This window comes from Mastigoproctus giganteus, chromosome 4 (assembly GCF_048544385.1).
Source record: "Mastigoproctus giganteus isolate SK-2022 chromosome 4, ASM4854438v1, whole genome shotgun sequence".
Lineage (NCBI taxonomy): Eukaryota > Metazoa > Arthropoda > Arachnida > Uropygi > Thelyphonidae > Mastigoproctus > Mastigoproctus giganteus.
This window is the reverse complement of record NC_143578.1, coordinates 39,330,579-39,347,114: the sequence shown is the minus strand read 5'-3', so window position 1 is coordinate 39,347,114 and position 16,536 is coordinate 39,330,579. Positions and strand designations below refer to the sequence as shown.

The 16,536-nt window shown below is 34.2% G+C and overlaps 1 protein-coding gene across 1 annotated transcript in view; it reads left to right on the top strand.

The window, feature by feature from the left end:
* LOC150086638 (post-GPI attachment to proteins factor 6-like) overlaps positions 1–16,536 on the top strand; it is a 176,137-nt gene that overhangs the window by 118,368 nt on the left and 41,233 nt on the right. The window contains exon 9 of the mRNA XM_090371488.1: positions 9,895–10,100. Coding sequence (XP_090227614.1) covers positions 9,895–10,100 — 206 coding nt within the window. The remainder of the gene's footprint in view (positions 1–9,894; positions 10,101–16,536) is intronic.

Here is a 16,536-nt window from a genome sequence, read left to right as displayed (position 1 = left end):
GGGCAAGCCTTGCTCATCTCTCACCATGCAATATTTTTATTTCCCAAAAAATAAATGTTGCTTATGAGACAGTTGCTTTCACAGCAAAATAAAGGTTATTGATATGAGTGTTATTAATGCAACTAAATATACTGACAGCTGTACCAACTTGCCTAAGTGCATTATTGCTCAAGGAGAGTACTTTGAGAGTGGCTCTGTCTATGTTTAGTGTTGTTTAATATGCAAGTCTGACAACTTTGACCATATACTATACAAACAAAATCATTAAAATGAAATCTTTCATATGAAATACTGAAAATAGGATCTGCAGAAGGGTACAGATTGAAGAATTAACAAGATTAATTGATCTGGTCAGAGGATATTTGATAGATACAAAGGAATGTTGCCATCTTTGTTTATTACATTTTATTTTACTTCTTCCATCTATGGAATAATTTAATTTATGATATGGATTAAGAACTTCCTGTTTGAATATACTGAACCAAATTTTCTTAGTGTATATTCTGTTTCTCTTGTAATGGAATATTAGTTTTAACCATGTGATGCAGGAAAGCTCCATGCTTTCGCTACACCTGTCAAAAAAAAATAATAAATAATAATAAATAAAATAAACTACCTATGTGACTCCTCACATAGGAACTTACATTATCTAGCTGACCTTTGAATTTCCTTTAGTTGTTGGCCTCAGCCACTTGTGGAGGCAACTTATTCCAGTAATTAATAACACCTGACTAAAAAAAAAAAAAAATCTACAAATCTATACCTCATCCCCCATAATTTTAATTTATGGGCCCTATTTATAATCATGAAAATTTGAACTTTTTGACATCTGGGGACCCTGAAACACCTCTCAAGCTTCTAAACTTTATTCAAAACAGAGAATTTGTTAATTAATGACCCATTTCTTGCAAAGTCTCTCCACTGTCTCATAAATGCATAGTTTCTTCTGCTTCATGACTTCCTTGAGCACTGCTCTTCTAAATTGACATCTGTAATACTCCCACTCTCTTCCAAACTAATTCAAACATGTAGCTCAATTAGTCAGCATCCATTTACTGTTCAATTTCAAATTCTCCAGAGACAATTTTTCCTCATTTAATCCCTTCTGTTCTGTTCTGTAGCCTTCCTTCACACATATTTCTCAAAAATTACAGTTTGCAGAAATTCAAGTCTAAGGTTAAGTCAACAAGTATCATCTGTTTTTTCAGTCCAATAGTTTTCAGTCTAATTTCTGTTTTTTCTTTTCTTACAGTACTAAGTACTATAAGTTCCATTACTTTTCATGTTTGGAGTTTTCTAGTAAAAAAAAAAAAATAATAATTTCTTAAATTTCAATGATATAGCTCTAAAATTAATTTTAGAACTAGAATTGGCATAATGATATACAGTAAACACTAGCTAATCCAGATTAATTGGGGGAGAGGTCATCTGGATTAAGCAATAATACAGATTAGTGAAGCAAATGATAACCCTAAAAGACAAAAAAAAGTAGAACACAAATAAATGGAAAATTTAATGAATTTAGTGCTGATGAAAATAAATAAAAAACATCACTGTAGAGCAGTGGTCTCCAACCTACGGCCCACGGGCCGGATCCTGTCCACAAGTAATTTTTATACGACCCGTGCAGAAAGAACTAAAACAGCATTTTAGAGAGTTGTGCCACTGCGTGTACGTGCAGTCATATGTACGCTGAGTACAGTTATGTACATATCAATCTTTTCATATTGTGAAATTCTATTATTTTGATAAAACTTGTTCATTGCATTGAACTAAAAAAATCATTCTTAAAAATGTTCCAAAAGAGGAAAATCGATTTGGAGTGTCGTATTTTTGATCAAAGGTGGACTGAAGACTATTTCTTCATTGAGAACGATGAAAAAGCAGTGTGTTTGGTGTGAGTTTTTAAAGAATATAATTTAAAACGACACTATGATTCCAAGCATAAATCTTATGATCAATATAAAGGAATGTTGTGAAGCAAAGAGTCTTCAGAGTTACAAAACGAATTAAGAAAACAACAAAACATGCTGAAAATGTATCAGGCAAGAAATTTATCTGCTGTAAGTGCCAGTTATCAAGTTGCACATTTGATTGCTTTTGAAAGTAAACCGTTCGTTGATGGTGAATTTGTTAAACGTTGTTTGTTAAAAAACCGTGGAAGAAATTTGTCCAGAGAAATGAACAATTATACGAGACATTGGTTTGTCTCGACAAGCAATTATGCAAAGAGTAGAAGATATTTGAAAGAATTTGTTCAAACAACTTTTGAAAACATAAAACAAATGGTATTTTAGTGTGGCATTGGATGACAGTACTGCTGTCAATGACACAGCCCAACTCCTTATCTTCATACGTGGAATTAATGATAATTTTGTACCAGTTGAAGATTTAGCTGATCTACAGAGTATGCATGGAACAACTGCAAGTGAAAATCTTTTTGAAAATTTTTGCCAATCTATTGAAAAGGTAGGATTAAATATTAAAAATCTGGTAGGAATGACAACTGGCGGTGCAAAATATATGATTGGTAAAAACATTGGGCTTATGAGTAGAATAACCAAGAAAATGATAGATATCGGAGCTGAACCTCCAATTAGAATTCACTGCATTGTGTGTGCTTCAAGAAGCTTTTTATGGGAAAGTAGGTGCCTCCGTAGCCAGGTGGGAAGGAGCAGCAGTGCGTAGCACACACTTCTTGATTAGACCGGGGTTCGAGCCTGTCACCACCAAATACGGAGGATGCGGAAAGGTCAGGGAATGACCACCGCATATTCCCAGAGCAATATGGCCTTAGTTGCTAATGCTCCTAAAAAAACAAATAACAAATATGGGAAAGTGTTGGATCTCCAACACGTTATGATGAATGTGGTTATTTCAATTGTAAATTTTATATCACCGAATGTTTCAACAATTTCTTTCAGAAATTGAAGCTGAATACGAAGATGTAATTTTATATTGTGCAGTGAGATGACTTAGTCGTGGCAGAGTATTACATCCATTCTTTAAACCAGTGGTCTCAACTTTTTTGGTCGCACCCCCCCCCCCCTTTTTTTTTTTTTTTTTTTTTTACTTAAAATGACTAGCGTGCACCCCAGGATAAAAAATTAAATATGTACGTTTAATATATATATTTTTTAATTTATAAATCATTTACATGGAAGGCATTATATCTAAAATATCACATTTATAAAATCATGCGTTTGATTGTTTGTTTGATCTACATTTGTTCAGTAAGTTAAACAAGGATGGAAGATATACTCCGAGCCCAAAGTGAGCATGTGGCTGCTTCGTTTCAGACATGGGCGAAACCGACACCATGATCAAACAAAGCCGCATATTTAAGTATTAAAAAAAACATTTATTTATAATTTTTATTTTCAATTACGTTTCGAAAAACTGGAGTTTTCATAATTAATAAATATTGATTTATTGTGGATTATCTCGCACATCCCATGGATCATCTCGCACGCCCAACTTTGGAGACCACTGCTTTAAACTACGTCGTGAAATTGATATTTTTTATGACATAAAAATGGAAACCAATAAAACAACTATCAAATATGGAGTGGCTGTTTGATCTTGCAATTCATACAGACATTTATAGTAATTTAAATGCTCTTAATTTAAAACTACAAGGGAAAAGAAAATTAGTCTCTGATTTGTTTGGTAACATCAAATCATTTCAGAATAAGTTGTTATTATTTTAATCCCAAATTGAACAAGACAATTTAGTTCACTTTGAACGTTGTACCGAGCTAAACGAGAAACACATTTCCAAAGAATCGATGCCTCTTGTTATTACAATTACTTTTTGGTGAGTTTGAAAGTCAATTTGCTGATATAAGATCCCATGAAAAAGGCATGAGCTTCAAGAACTGATTTATTTCTATGGCTGAAAATGCAATCCCAGCTTGCAACTTGAAATTATTGATCTTCAAGCCAAAACATGGTTCAAAAATAAGTACAGGCAACCCCCGTATAACACGGTACTTCTACAACACGATTGATAAAATTCGACAATCCTCACACAACACAGTACTTATAAAACACGGTTAGAGAATTGTGGCAAACCTCACATAACACTGTATTTTTGAGCTTTTGTAGGGGGGGGGGGGAGACTGCTATTATGTTAGATATATATATATATATATATATATTGGTAAATCCCTGTATTTTACTCTTTTTGGAAATCTCCGTGTTAGGTTCTGTTCTATTGAACTTGAGCTTGTTGAACTCGTGGAAAAATCTAGATTTCAAAGTTTAATTACTATTGGAGAATGTGCCAGGCCAGCCAAAAGATTGAAGTCATCCAAACATTGAAGTAATGTTCCTACCACCTATTACAACTTCTTTAATTCAGCCATTAGATCAAGGCATTACATCTACCTTTGACACTCATTACATCAGAAAATTGTTACAATGGATTTTGGAAAAAAATTATTCCGAACTGAAGTGATGGAGGCATGGAAACATTTTTCAATTGTGGACTGTATCGGAATCATAGCTTTATCGCCCAAAGAAGTAAAACCGTCAACATTAAATGTGCTGGAAAAATGTATAGCCAGAGTCAGTTCATTCAGGAAATATGGTCGAACGGGCAGAAAACAGAATCGGTGTGGTAGTTGAACTTGCTAAGTCGGTAGGAGGGGAAGGTTTTGATATGATTACTGAAGCCCTCGTGGGTAGCACAGTTGGTAGAATCACCATCCTCCCCACACCAGACGAAAAAGATCTAAGTTCAAATCCTGTCGATAACAGGGGGAATTTTTATTGGTATTTTTCAAAATGTGGCTGAGTTAGTCAGTCTCAGGCGAGGTTAGCATGACTTTTTCTCCTGGAAACTCAGTTTTTTTTCGTCCAGCAAAATAGAAGATCAACCACAGAACCCATGCAATTTATAGACGATATACACAGAGTAACATAGCCTTAGTTGCCAATGCTCCTAAAAAAAAAAAAAAATAGTAAGATTACTGAAGACGTTCAAGAATTACTGGTAGAAAAAGAGGCTGGAGAAGCGGATTTGGTGGAAATGGTATTGGAAGCAAATCAAATCAATTCAGAGGATGATAGCGTAGATAAATTCTGAAGTTCCAAATTTTACACTAAAAAGTATACGGGAAGGCATAAAGTTAGCCGAGCAATTAGGATCTTATTTTTTGAATGCAGATTTTTTGACTGGAAGGAACCCAAAGTTCAAAAGGGAGCTTCAAAAATGCTTAGTTCCATATGATGAAATTTACAAAGATCTATCAAGAAAAAGCAAAAACAAACCTAGATTAATGATTTTTTTTTAAAGAGAGCAGAAGATATACAATCTAGAATGGTATATTTTTGTTAGCTTTTGGAACATAAACATCCTTTATGTACTGGTTCTTAGTCCCGTATAACACCGTTTCGCACTACAGAAGATTTTATAGGAACCTGACTACCGAGTTATATGAGGGTTATCTATATATTGATTGCGAAAATAAACTGCTTGAATTCTACAACGCTCTCCCATCTAAGATTTTCCGCTAATAAAATGCCATGAAAATGGCTACTTTGTTCCGATAAACGTGTTTGCGAACAATTTTTTTCACTCATGAAATCAAATAAATATTTAAAAAGAAATAGAATAACGGATGATCACCTTCATTCCGTATTGAGAATTAGCGTCACAATTTTTGAATAATTATCTAAAAACATCCAGGCTCAATCATCTCATTAAATGTTAAGTTTTATTCAGTAAATATTATTGTATATTGTACTTAATAAAATATTCGAGTATTTTCAATTTTATGTGTATCATATTTATTTATTCATCGTAATATTGAAATGCAGTGATCCTTTTGAGGTTGTAAATTTTCTAAAGTGAGAATTTAAAAGCAAAAGTCAGGTATTTTTTAAAAAAAAATCAAAAGTAAGTCATAATTTTATAATTCTAAAAAATAAATCACTGACATAGATTTGTTGCACATAAGTGTTGGGCATTTGAATTTTTTATATATAGCCTGAAAATATAAAACAGTAAAATGAAAATAGAAACTTTCTTTTACATGTAACAAGATATGGAAAATGTAACACGATTTTTTCTCCAATCACTCAGTGCAGCCCGCGAAACAGATCTAACTTTGAATATGGCCCCTGTAGAGCCTTTAAAAACTGTAAAAAGGCAATACATTTATTCATCGATAGAAGACTTAGAAATTGTACTTGTTTTTGAAAGTAATAATGCAGGTTTGAAGAAACTAAGTTTTGTCTGAACAATGTTACCACTTAGGGCTTCATCCCAGATTTTTTATTAGTGATATTGTGTCTGTCTAAATCTCCACAGTCATCCTGAACTGCAAGTAAAATTGTGCAACTTCAAATGCTTTGCAAACTTTTCTGCTGCTGCTTTTAGCTCAACACCGTGCACACCAATGCCACTTGATCGTTGCTGTGAATACTACTTAAATACAGCTTCTTTCAGCAACACTTCTTTTGCTTTTTTAATCGAATTTTAAAGCAAATGCCTTTATAGATTCTGTTTGTTTTTTAATATCTGACACAGTCAATACCAATACCAAATTTTTTGGCACTTTTTTTTCCAGGAACACTATTTTCAAGTTATTCTATCACTTTGAGCTTATTAATGATAGTAGTAATGTGTTTTCTTTTTATTCCAGTTTTCAATTCTTTCATTTCAGTGGTCATTTCATTCAAACCCATAATTATATAAAATATGTTCTTATGTACATATGAAGAAGTACGCAAATGAAGCGATATAAGCAATAACATCCATCCGACTCAGGGTCAACAACGATACTAAACAACATACAAGACAGTGTAATGCGTGTTCTCTCTCTCTCTCTCTCTCTCTCTCTCTCAGCACAGTCAATCAGCATGCAGTCTGAGTGATTCATCTACCTTCCTGAATCCCATGTGTCTTTCAAAGTACTCAACTGTAAACAGAATTTTTCATGTTTCAATTCAGATTATCCAACATTGATTAACTGTAACTGGATTAGCGAGGGTTTACTGTTACCTTCAAAATGCAAGGAAGCTTAAATGATACAAAAAAGATTGTGGCCTCAACAAAAAAAAAAAAAAAAAAACCACTTCATTTCCCAATTTTGTTCAATGACTTGTTCAAACCTTTAAATTTATATAATTTATCCACTTCCACAACAACACTGGGTAGAAATTTATTCTGGAAGTAAATTACTCAATTTTTTTTTTTTTTTTTTTTTGTTTTGTTAGTTGTTGGCGCATTGGCTTCTCTGGTCATAATGCACCTCCCAAAGGTTTTTGCACTACTCTGATCCAAGCCCGAGATGGGATTCGAACCCGCGATCTTTGGGTTGCCAGGCAGGTACTTTACCCACCCAGCTAGCCTGGTTGGCAAATTACTCAATGGCTGAAGGCAAATTTTTGCACATCTGTCCTGCAACCATCCTTTTTCAGTTTAAATTTATGTTCCCTTAGTGTGTCACCTCAGAAACAATAAAGATATTACCAGCATTTAGTTTACTTTACCCAGTCTTAAACACTTGAATTGAATCACTATGCAAATACCACTTTTCGGATACTGCTGTTTACAAAACCCTCACTGTTTCTTGGAAATAATATTATTTTGTGTCCTCAACTAATCTTGTTGTCCTTCTCTACACTCTTTCCAATAGATCTGCATTCTTCCTAAAATGAAGTTCCCAAACCTTTATGCAGTATTCCTTCATGAGCCATCTGGCAGTCTGCTCTTCTAAGAGAACTTCATATCAGACTCTCTAATTTTACTTTCCTAACAGTGAAGTATTTTCCTTAGTGATTTTAGTGAATCACTAAGGAAAATACTGAATTAGTTTGTTTTCTAGTTGTATGAATCTGCCTGTCAGAGCCATTGAAAATATTAATGGCCTTGTTCCACCTGTTCATTTACCTATTAGAGTGCTAGACAATCCTAACCATTAACATCTTGATATTTTTCTGTCTGAGCCTTTAAAATTATTTAGTTAACATGCTCTAGGTAGCTCAGATTACAACTAAGCAGTGGTCTCTTCTCCCTTTCCCATATCCTTCTCAGCCTCATATTGTTTGGCATTAAGAGAATTCAAAATGGAATGAACTGTTATTTCTTTTTTTCTATTCCTTGGATGGACTGCAGTTTTAAATCTTTTAATATATTTTCAGCTCATTTCATTGAAATGATTTTTGTAGGGATAAAATCTTTTATTCCTCATTCTACTCAAACTCTCATCCTTTATCTAAACCATGGTTTTATAATAAATTTTCTGACACTATTGAAGATAAAAATATATCATATCTTATTGTTGGCTTGCATCCCAATCTCCAGCTTCATCACTGCCTACATTAAAGCCCACAGCAGTTGTAAAAAAGTTATTAATAAATACAAATTTAATTTCCTACTTTTAGCCATTTCAATCTCAATTTTGAAAATGCTAAGAATAAGAAATTTGTTTCTTGTCCAAATGGTAGTCAATCCTTCTGGTCTCTTTCCAGAGCTATTGGCCACAAATTGTCCATCCATATGTGTCTACCTTTGTTACATCCTGTTGGTTCTAGTGCGTTGTCATTCAAAGTTTGAATTGATTTATTAGCAACTTATGTTTCTGAAAGTCTTGAAATGATAACCTGGGTAAATCTCTAGTCCTAAAAACCCGAAGAAGATCTTCATGCTGGTGGGCTGGTACCCTGTTGCAATAGTGACAACCCAGTTATGAAGTATAACTCCACAATATGAGAGATGCTTGATGGTGTGCATGGTTTAATCTAAATATATTTCTTTACTAAACGTCAGAGTATGAAAAGGCTTTTTAGGCATGGGTAATGCATCTCAATCTAATGATCCATTATAATAAAACGATCCATGCATATACTACCTTGGTATTATGCATTACCCAAGCTTAAACAGCCTTTTCATATTCTTTGACATTTAGTCAAAAAATATATTTAGATTAAACCATGCACACCATCATGCATCTCTCTCATATTGTGGAGTTATACTTCATAACTGGGTTGTCACTATTGCAACAGAGTACCTGCCCACCCACCGATGATGAAGCCAACTATCTTTGAAACAGTGCTGCCTGGATGATGGTGCCCATCTGAGAATAAGTAACAGTAGTCTTCTCTACCAGAGAAGTGTTACTTATTCGAAATAAGGCAACTCGTTGTGAAGGTATTCACAATATGAGATATAATAAAACGATGCATGTATACCACCTGAGTAGTAGAAATGATAGATGCATTACCCATGCTTAAGCAGCCTTTTTATTTCTAACTAGTTCTAATATGTGATGTGATTTATTGTCTGGACATGTTATATATGTTCATTTCACTTTATCACATTAATTATTTTTATTATTATTTTTTTTTTCTTCTTCTTATTTTTTTTTTTCTTTTTTAATTTTATTCTTATTATTATTAATTATTTTTTATTATTATTTTTTTTGTCTGGTGCAGCATAAGCCATAGGCTTCTTTGCACCATGTGGCCATTACTAATACTAAAAATTAATTAATTGTAATTCATAAGACTTTGAATCTATATATCATCTGTATATATATGTATGAATGTATATAGCAGATTTGCCAGTTTCTGGTTAGGGGCCACTTGTTAATAAAAATGTAAATGTACTAGAACTGTGATGTATCTTTGAAATTACTATTTGCAGATTGTTTATAATGTCATTAATTAGAACTTCTATAATGGTTGTCCCTCAATATAATTTTATTAGCACAATTAAGTTGTGTGTGTTTAAATTGATTTGTTAATGTGTATTTTGGAATATGCTTGTGATCCTTGTAAAGCAGTATATTAATTAAAAATATGTGTTGAGTTTCAAATCTTATCTTATAGTTGAGTAGTTTTGCATTTAATTTTAAGCACTGCAGCTTTTGCATTTTCTTTCAGAATCTGACATCTCGAGTTTTCCAACTCAGTGCTTGTATTCATCATGGGCGACCAGTGTTGCCTCATCACAACTTTTCTGAATGTCCATCTGAACTTTTAATGAAAGTGATTTCTAATACCAATTCTACAGCAGTGAAATATTTTCCTTATCCTTTACCAGGAAAATGGTTTCTTTCACTCACCCTTACCTGCTATAATAGCTCACAGTAAGTAGTTACTTTTTACATTTCATGACTGTATTAGCATTAGGATTAGTATTAGTTGAGGCATACGATGCAAGAAAGCAAGCTTATGCAGCATCAACCAAAAAACCGCTCCGATTTCACCCCTCCGTTCATTCCAAATACCTGTCCAGCTCAGCCTTAAATTTATTTAGGCTATCAACTTCCACAACAAAAGATGGAAGTCTGTTCCACCAATCAACTACCTGCTGGCTAAAGGCAAATTTCCACACATCTATCTTACAACTGTCTTTCCTCAATTTCTAATATAATGAACAGTTGGTAAAATACCAACTGTTCATTATATTAAAGTTCTTTGTATGTTTGACTTTGAGTTAACACATTTTCTTTTGTAATAATAAAAATTTTGCTTGAAAAAAACCTAAAAACTAATTAGTAATAAGACAAAAAGCTTCTTCTGTAGTTTGTTTATTACCAATGAGTGATCCCTAATTTTTTAATGCCCCATATAGACGCATCCATTTAGTGTACAGGAAAGTTATATTTTTAAAATCCCATACATTAAGCAAACAGATGATTTCTCTAGAAATGCATGATACAAAGGAAGAAACATTCTCATACCAAAAAAAAATATTATTTTTATTTTTTGTTGTATGGGAATGCTTTTTTCTTTGTAGCTTGTCCAAAAAAATGCAGATTTTTTGGACAATGAAATTATTGATAGTGCATCTGTAAAGTAACAAAAGTTAAATTTATTTATGAAGTACTTACTTTTGAGGAACTATTAAATACCTGATTTTTATGCTGTTAAACACGATATTACTAATAATGAAAATTTAAATGTATTGCTTAAATATCATTATTGTGAGATTTGTCTTTAAAAGCGAAAGTCACATGATATGCTAATTGTTGAATGTTATGAACATGTTTTACTATCTTTGTTCTTCATGCATACAATATTCTTGTAGACACCGATCAGACAGGAAATGTAGCTGCTTTTTTTTTTTTTTCCCCCTTTAAGTAATAGAATAAAGTTGCCTATATAGAAGGAATGATTGGAAAAGAAAGAAAACTTCAAAAAGCCAGTATATCTCTTTGCAGTTTAGAGTTTCACAAATAAAGGAGATAGAATGAATTGAAGAAAATTTTGAAGTGAAAACTCCAAATAGCAGTGAGAGTATATCCCCTTGACTAGTTAAAGCTGTCACGAATTAAAAAATTTAGAGAATAAAATGAAGGCAGTCTAATAAAGAATAAATGGAAATACCTAGGAAAAGGTAGTAGGGATTCAGGTGTCAGTGCCCCAAATTTCAAGGAACAGCTACAAGGCACTCCAGCAGACAACAGTGGAAGAATGTAGTGTTTCGATAACCCCATCAACCCCAAACAACTGTTTCAACATCTGTAGCTTGTAAATATCGAATGGCTGTACCTGTAGGGAGAATAAATTATTTGATATTTCAAACTTTGCCCCATAATTACTAAAGTATGAATAGATTAAATTAAATTTTAAGAAAAAGAAACCAAGGGATACACAATTTAGAATTTATTAAAAGCAACAGGTAAAATGAATGCATATTGGGCAGAAAACTAAATTAAAACATGCAAAAAGCAAGAACAACAAAGTCTGAAATAGTGAAGGAATGATCATATGTTAACATAAATTACCTACAACCAGAATAGACTAGAAAAGTCCATTATATTAAGCTAGACAATGCACAGGAAAGGGTGTAAGCTAAAGGGTACAAAACACTAAATTGGACAATAAAAGACTGAAACATAGCAATATAAACTCCACACATGATATAGATACAAAGGATGATGGGAATTAAATTTAGTCAAGTTAAAATCCAAAAATAAAGAAAGGAAGTGATGATACAAATTCAGGGTAATTTATGTTACTTCGGGAGGGGAGATTTTGGTGGAAGTTCAGATAACGGAGCACAGAAAAGGGGCTGAAAACCAGCAGTTAAACTATAATAGCTCTTTTGTCGAAGGCAAGAGTGAAATACATGCAATATTCTTGTCAATGCTAACCAGACAGGAAATGTAGCTGCTTTTTTTTTTTCTTTTTTCTTTTTTTTAGGTAGCATTTCCCAGCTATTTCCATTTATTCTTCTTCATTAGGTGACTCATTTTATTCTCTCCAAATTTTAATTTCACTTTTTGACATATTTAGCCAGTCACAGCGAAATATTTCACTAGTGTTCCAGAGTTTTGAATTCTGAAATTTTCTTCCATTTGTTCTATTTTATTTGGTCATAAAAATCAATGTTTCTATATAGGCAGACTCTGTTCTACTACTTATTAAAAAAAAAAAAAAAAATCAACTACATTTCCTGATTGATCAACATCAAATAAGAATATCGTATTTTGCTTCTGACTTCTACAAAAGGGCTGTTATTTGATCCTGTCCAATTTTGCCCTAACTTAAATTTCCATACATTTGTGGCATCACTTCCTTTATTATTTTTGGATTTCACCTTAATGAAATTTAATTACCATCATTTTGATCCCCACCCCCCTATATTACCTGTGAAGTTTATATTGCTGTGTTTCAGCTCTTATGCTATTTGATTTAGTGTGTTTTGCACCCTTCAGAATATCATTTCCCACGCGTTTTCTAGTTTAATACAGCCACTCCCCGACTTATGTAAGGTTTGCCTTCCGCAGAACTCTACATAAGTAGGAATTTCCTTAAATGCTTATGCAGCACATGCAAATTTGATTGAAGCAAAAAAGAAATGTTTGTTGGACATGTAAATAGAATTATTTATTAAATTTTTTTTATCTCATGTGCAGGAAAAATTACAAAAAGGGTACAAAATTACAAAAATTTCAAAATTATAAAATTTAAAAAGAGAGAGGAGACAGGCATAATGTCAGCAAGTTTTACCTCTTGAGCATCATTGCCAGAAATAACTCTCCAGCTGATAAGCACACCGCTGCGGAAGTTGAGGGCCGTTGAGATTTAGAAGGCGTTTTTCATACAACAAATCACAAAATTTCTCTGCAGCTGCAGAATCGGTACTGGCGGCTTCACTGCATACTTTAATTTTTTTGGAAACCAGCGTGCTTGAACCTATTAAACCACCTGTTGCATACAACGAACTTGGCTTGTGGTTTGCTGTATTTATCCTTAATATCTTCATAATACTTCTTGCTTTTGCTTGAATGGCTATTGAACTCAGAGGCACTTGCTTCTGAATCTGATTTTCCATCCATATTATTAATAGTTTTTCCATCTTCTATATAGCACCTGAACACTGTTTTGTGATCACTTTGGTCTTAAATGCGTTGATCCTTTAACGTGTTCTTTTATATGTGCACTGTCCCTTAAAATAGTATTCACTGTTGAAGCAGTGAGACCTAGTTCCGTGCAATAGATGACAAACTTTGTCCTGCTTTATACTTCTTAATTAATCATCTTCATTTCTAAACAAATTTTGTTTCTTTTCCTAGCACTGCCAGCCCTTGCACTTTCCGTTAGTCCCTTTACCTTCACTATTGTAATAAGTAAATAGGAATGAAGAGAAGATTCTGAAAATTTATTTATGTTTTTTATGTGATTGACAATTTCAGTGAAGGGGAACTCATTTCACCATAATACCGTAATGTAAAAACCCACAACTCCAGTTATCGGTATTATCGCAAATGCAATAAGATTGAGTTTACTACCTGTTTAAAATAGATTGCACTAACAGAAAAGCCCAATAAACCGGAAAGTGCAAATTGTTTTTATTGTTTTATGGTAGTGACATGCAGAAATGTGTTTTTGAAAAATATCACAATGGCATTCAAAATTGATTCTTATAATGGAACATACGATAACGATGAAAGTGTAACTAATAGAGCAAGGTTATCTGCGAAAAGATCTAAACCTCCCAAGCACTTCCTAATTCATTTCACAAATATACGTGGTCTCAATTCTAATCTCAATGATGTCCATTTCCACTTGCAGTCTGCCAAACCCCATGTACTTTTTCTGACAGAATCTCAGTTACCGGTTGATTCAACTACTGCTCATCTCAGATGCCCAAATTATTCACTGTATGATTCCTTTCGCCACAAAGGTGGTACTTGTGCATATGTCCGTTCCGATATTCCCTGTCAGAGACTTGGTAATTTGAATCTCCTCTCTTCGATCTTCCCTTACTTAAAATCTCTCTACCTCATTGTGTCAAATTCATCTGTTGTCTCTACTGTTCTCCCAACTCCACTAATTGCTTTGAGCTCTTTGACTTTCTCCAGTCCAATTTTCATAACAGTGAGGTAATTTTCCTTGGTGATTTTAATGTTCACAACTCCAGCTGGCTTTCTTTTTATAGTTACACCGACCCAGCTGGTCTAGATGCTGAGGCTTTTGCAATTACTAATGACCTTGCACAGATTGTTCATTTACCTACAAGAATACCGGACAATCCTAACCATACAGCCAACATGCTTGATCTTTTTCTCACAAACAACCCTTCTAAGTACACGGTCGAAGTAAGAGGTCCTTTAGGCACTTCAGATCACAACTTGGTGATTGTCTCTTCTCCAATGGAGCCTTTATCTCATGGCTGTTCCCAACCTCGTGTTGTTTGGCATTACAAGAATGCAAAATGGGATGACCTGCGAGATTTCTTTTCCTTGGTCGGATTACTGTTTCAAAACTTTTGATGTCAACATTTGCTCAGATCGTGACAGTGAAATTATTCTTGCAGGAATGGAATTCTTTATCCCACACTCCACTTTAAAAGCTCGCCCTTTATCTAAACCTTGGTTTTCCAATAAATGTGCTAAGGCTGTTCAAGAGAAGAATGTTGCATATCGTAATTGGCTTGTTTCTAATTCTTCAGTTTCATTTTCTGCCTACACCAAAGCTCGCAACAATTGTAAAGCAGTTATTAATCATTCCAAACTAGAGTTTGAACAGGCTAAGAGTAGAAAACTTGCTTCTTGCCCTAATGTTTGCCGAGCATTCTGGTCTCTTGCCAAAGCTATTGGCCGCAACTTTTGCCCATCTCTGCTCCCACCTCTGTCCAAACCAGATGGTTCTGTTGTCACTTCAGCCAAGGATAAAGCTGACCTGCTAGCATCCTATTTTTCTTCCAACTCATGTATTAATGATCTTGGTGAAATGCCTCCCACCATTCCCAACACGCTCCATTCAATGCCTCCTGTGGTCTTCTGTCAGAAGGATTTTGATGAATCTTGATTCTAAGAAAGCTCCAGGTCCCGTTGGTATTTCTCCACTTGTTATCAAAATCTGTGCTTCTGAACGTACTCCTATTCTTTGCCGCCTTTTTTCACTTTCTTATTCCAAAGGTGTTTTTCCTTCTGCTTGGAAATTTGCTCATATCCAGCCATTTCCTAAAAAGGATGACAAATGCCTCCCATCCAATTATCGTCCCATTGCAATTACTTCTACTCTTTCTAAAGTAATGGAGAATTCAATTAACCGCCAACTCTTAAACTACCTAGAAACCTTCCGTCTGATCAATGATCACCAGTATGGATTCCATCAGTGTCGATCCACTGGTGATATTCTAGCTTATGTTACCCATTTATGGACTAATTCAATGGAAACGTTCAGTGAAACACAAGTAGTTGCTCTTGACATCTCAAAGGCTTTCAATCTTGTTTGGCATAAAGGTCGTCTAAACAAACTTCCATCTTATGGTTTAACCAACTGTTTTTAGTAATTGGTTATCCAGTTTTCTCTCTGATTGCTCAATGAAGATGATGGTAGATTGCTTTCTGTCTTCTAACTTCTCCACTAATGCCGGTGTCCCCCGGAGGTTCAGTTCTTTCCACCACTCTTTTCCTCTTGTATATAAACGAACTTCTTCCATTGACTGGAAATCCTATCCATAGTTTTGCCGATGATAGCACATTGCATTCTACTTTCCATTTTGAGAAACCTTGCCCTGCTCAATCAGCTTCAACTCCTCGAAAATCTGCTGCCAATTCCTTAAATGCGATCTTCAGGTAATTCTCCAGTGGGGCAAAGACAACTTAGTTGATTTCAACCCTTCTAAAACTCAGTCTTGTCTTATATCTCGCAAAAAGGATTCTTCTGCTCCTATGCTTTTCTTTAGTGACAATCCGATTTCTAGGCAAAATAATATCTCTCTTTTGCGGATTACCCTGACTTCTAATCTCTCTTGGCACAAGCACATTACAAATATTGCTTTCTCTGCATCTAAAAAACTTGGTTTTATCTTTCGCTCTTGGCGTTACTTTTCTTCCAAACAGCTGCTCACTCTGTATAAATCGCAAATCCGTCCTGCCATGGAATATTGTTCCCACATCTGGAGTGATGACCCAAAACCTCTCTCAGGCTTCTTGATTCCATTCAGAAGAGGGCAGTTAGGTTAATTAATGATTCATCTCTAACAGAGTCTGTCCACTCACTGTCTGTTTATGCTGCATGCCTTTTCTACAGATACTTCCATGGGCACTGTTCTTCTGAATT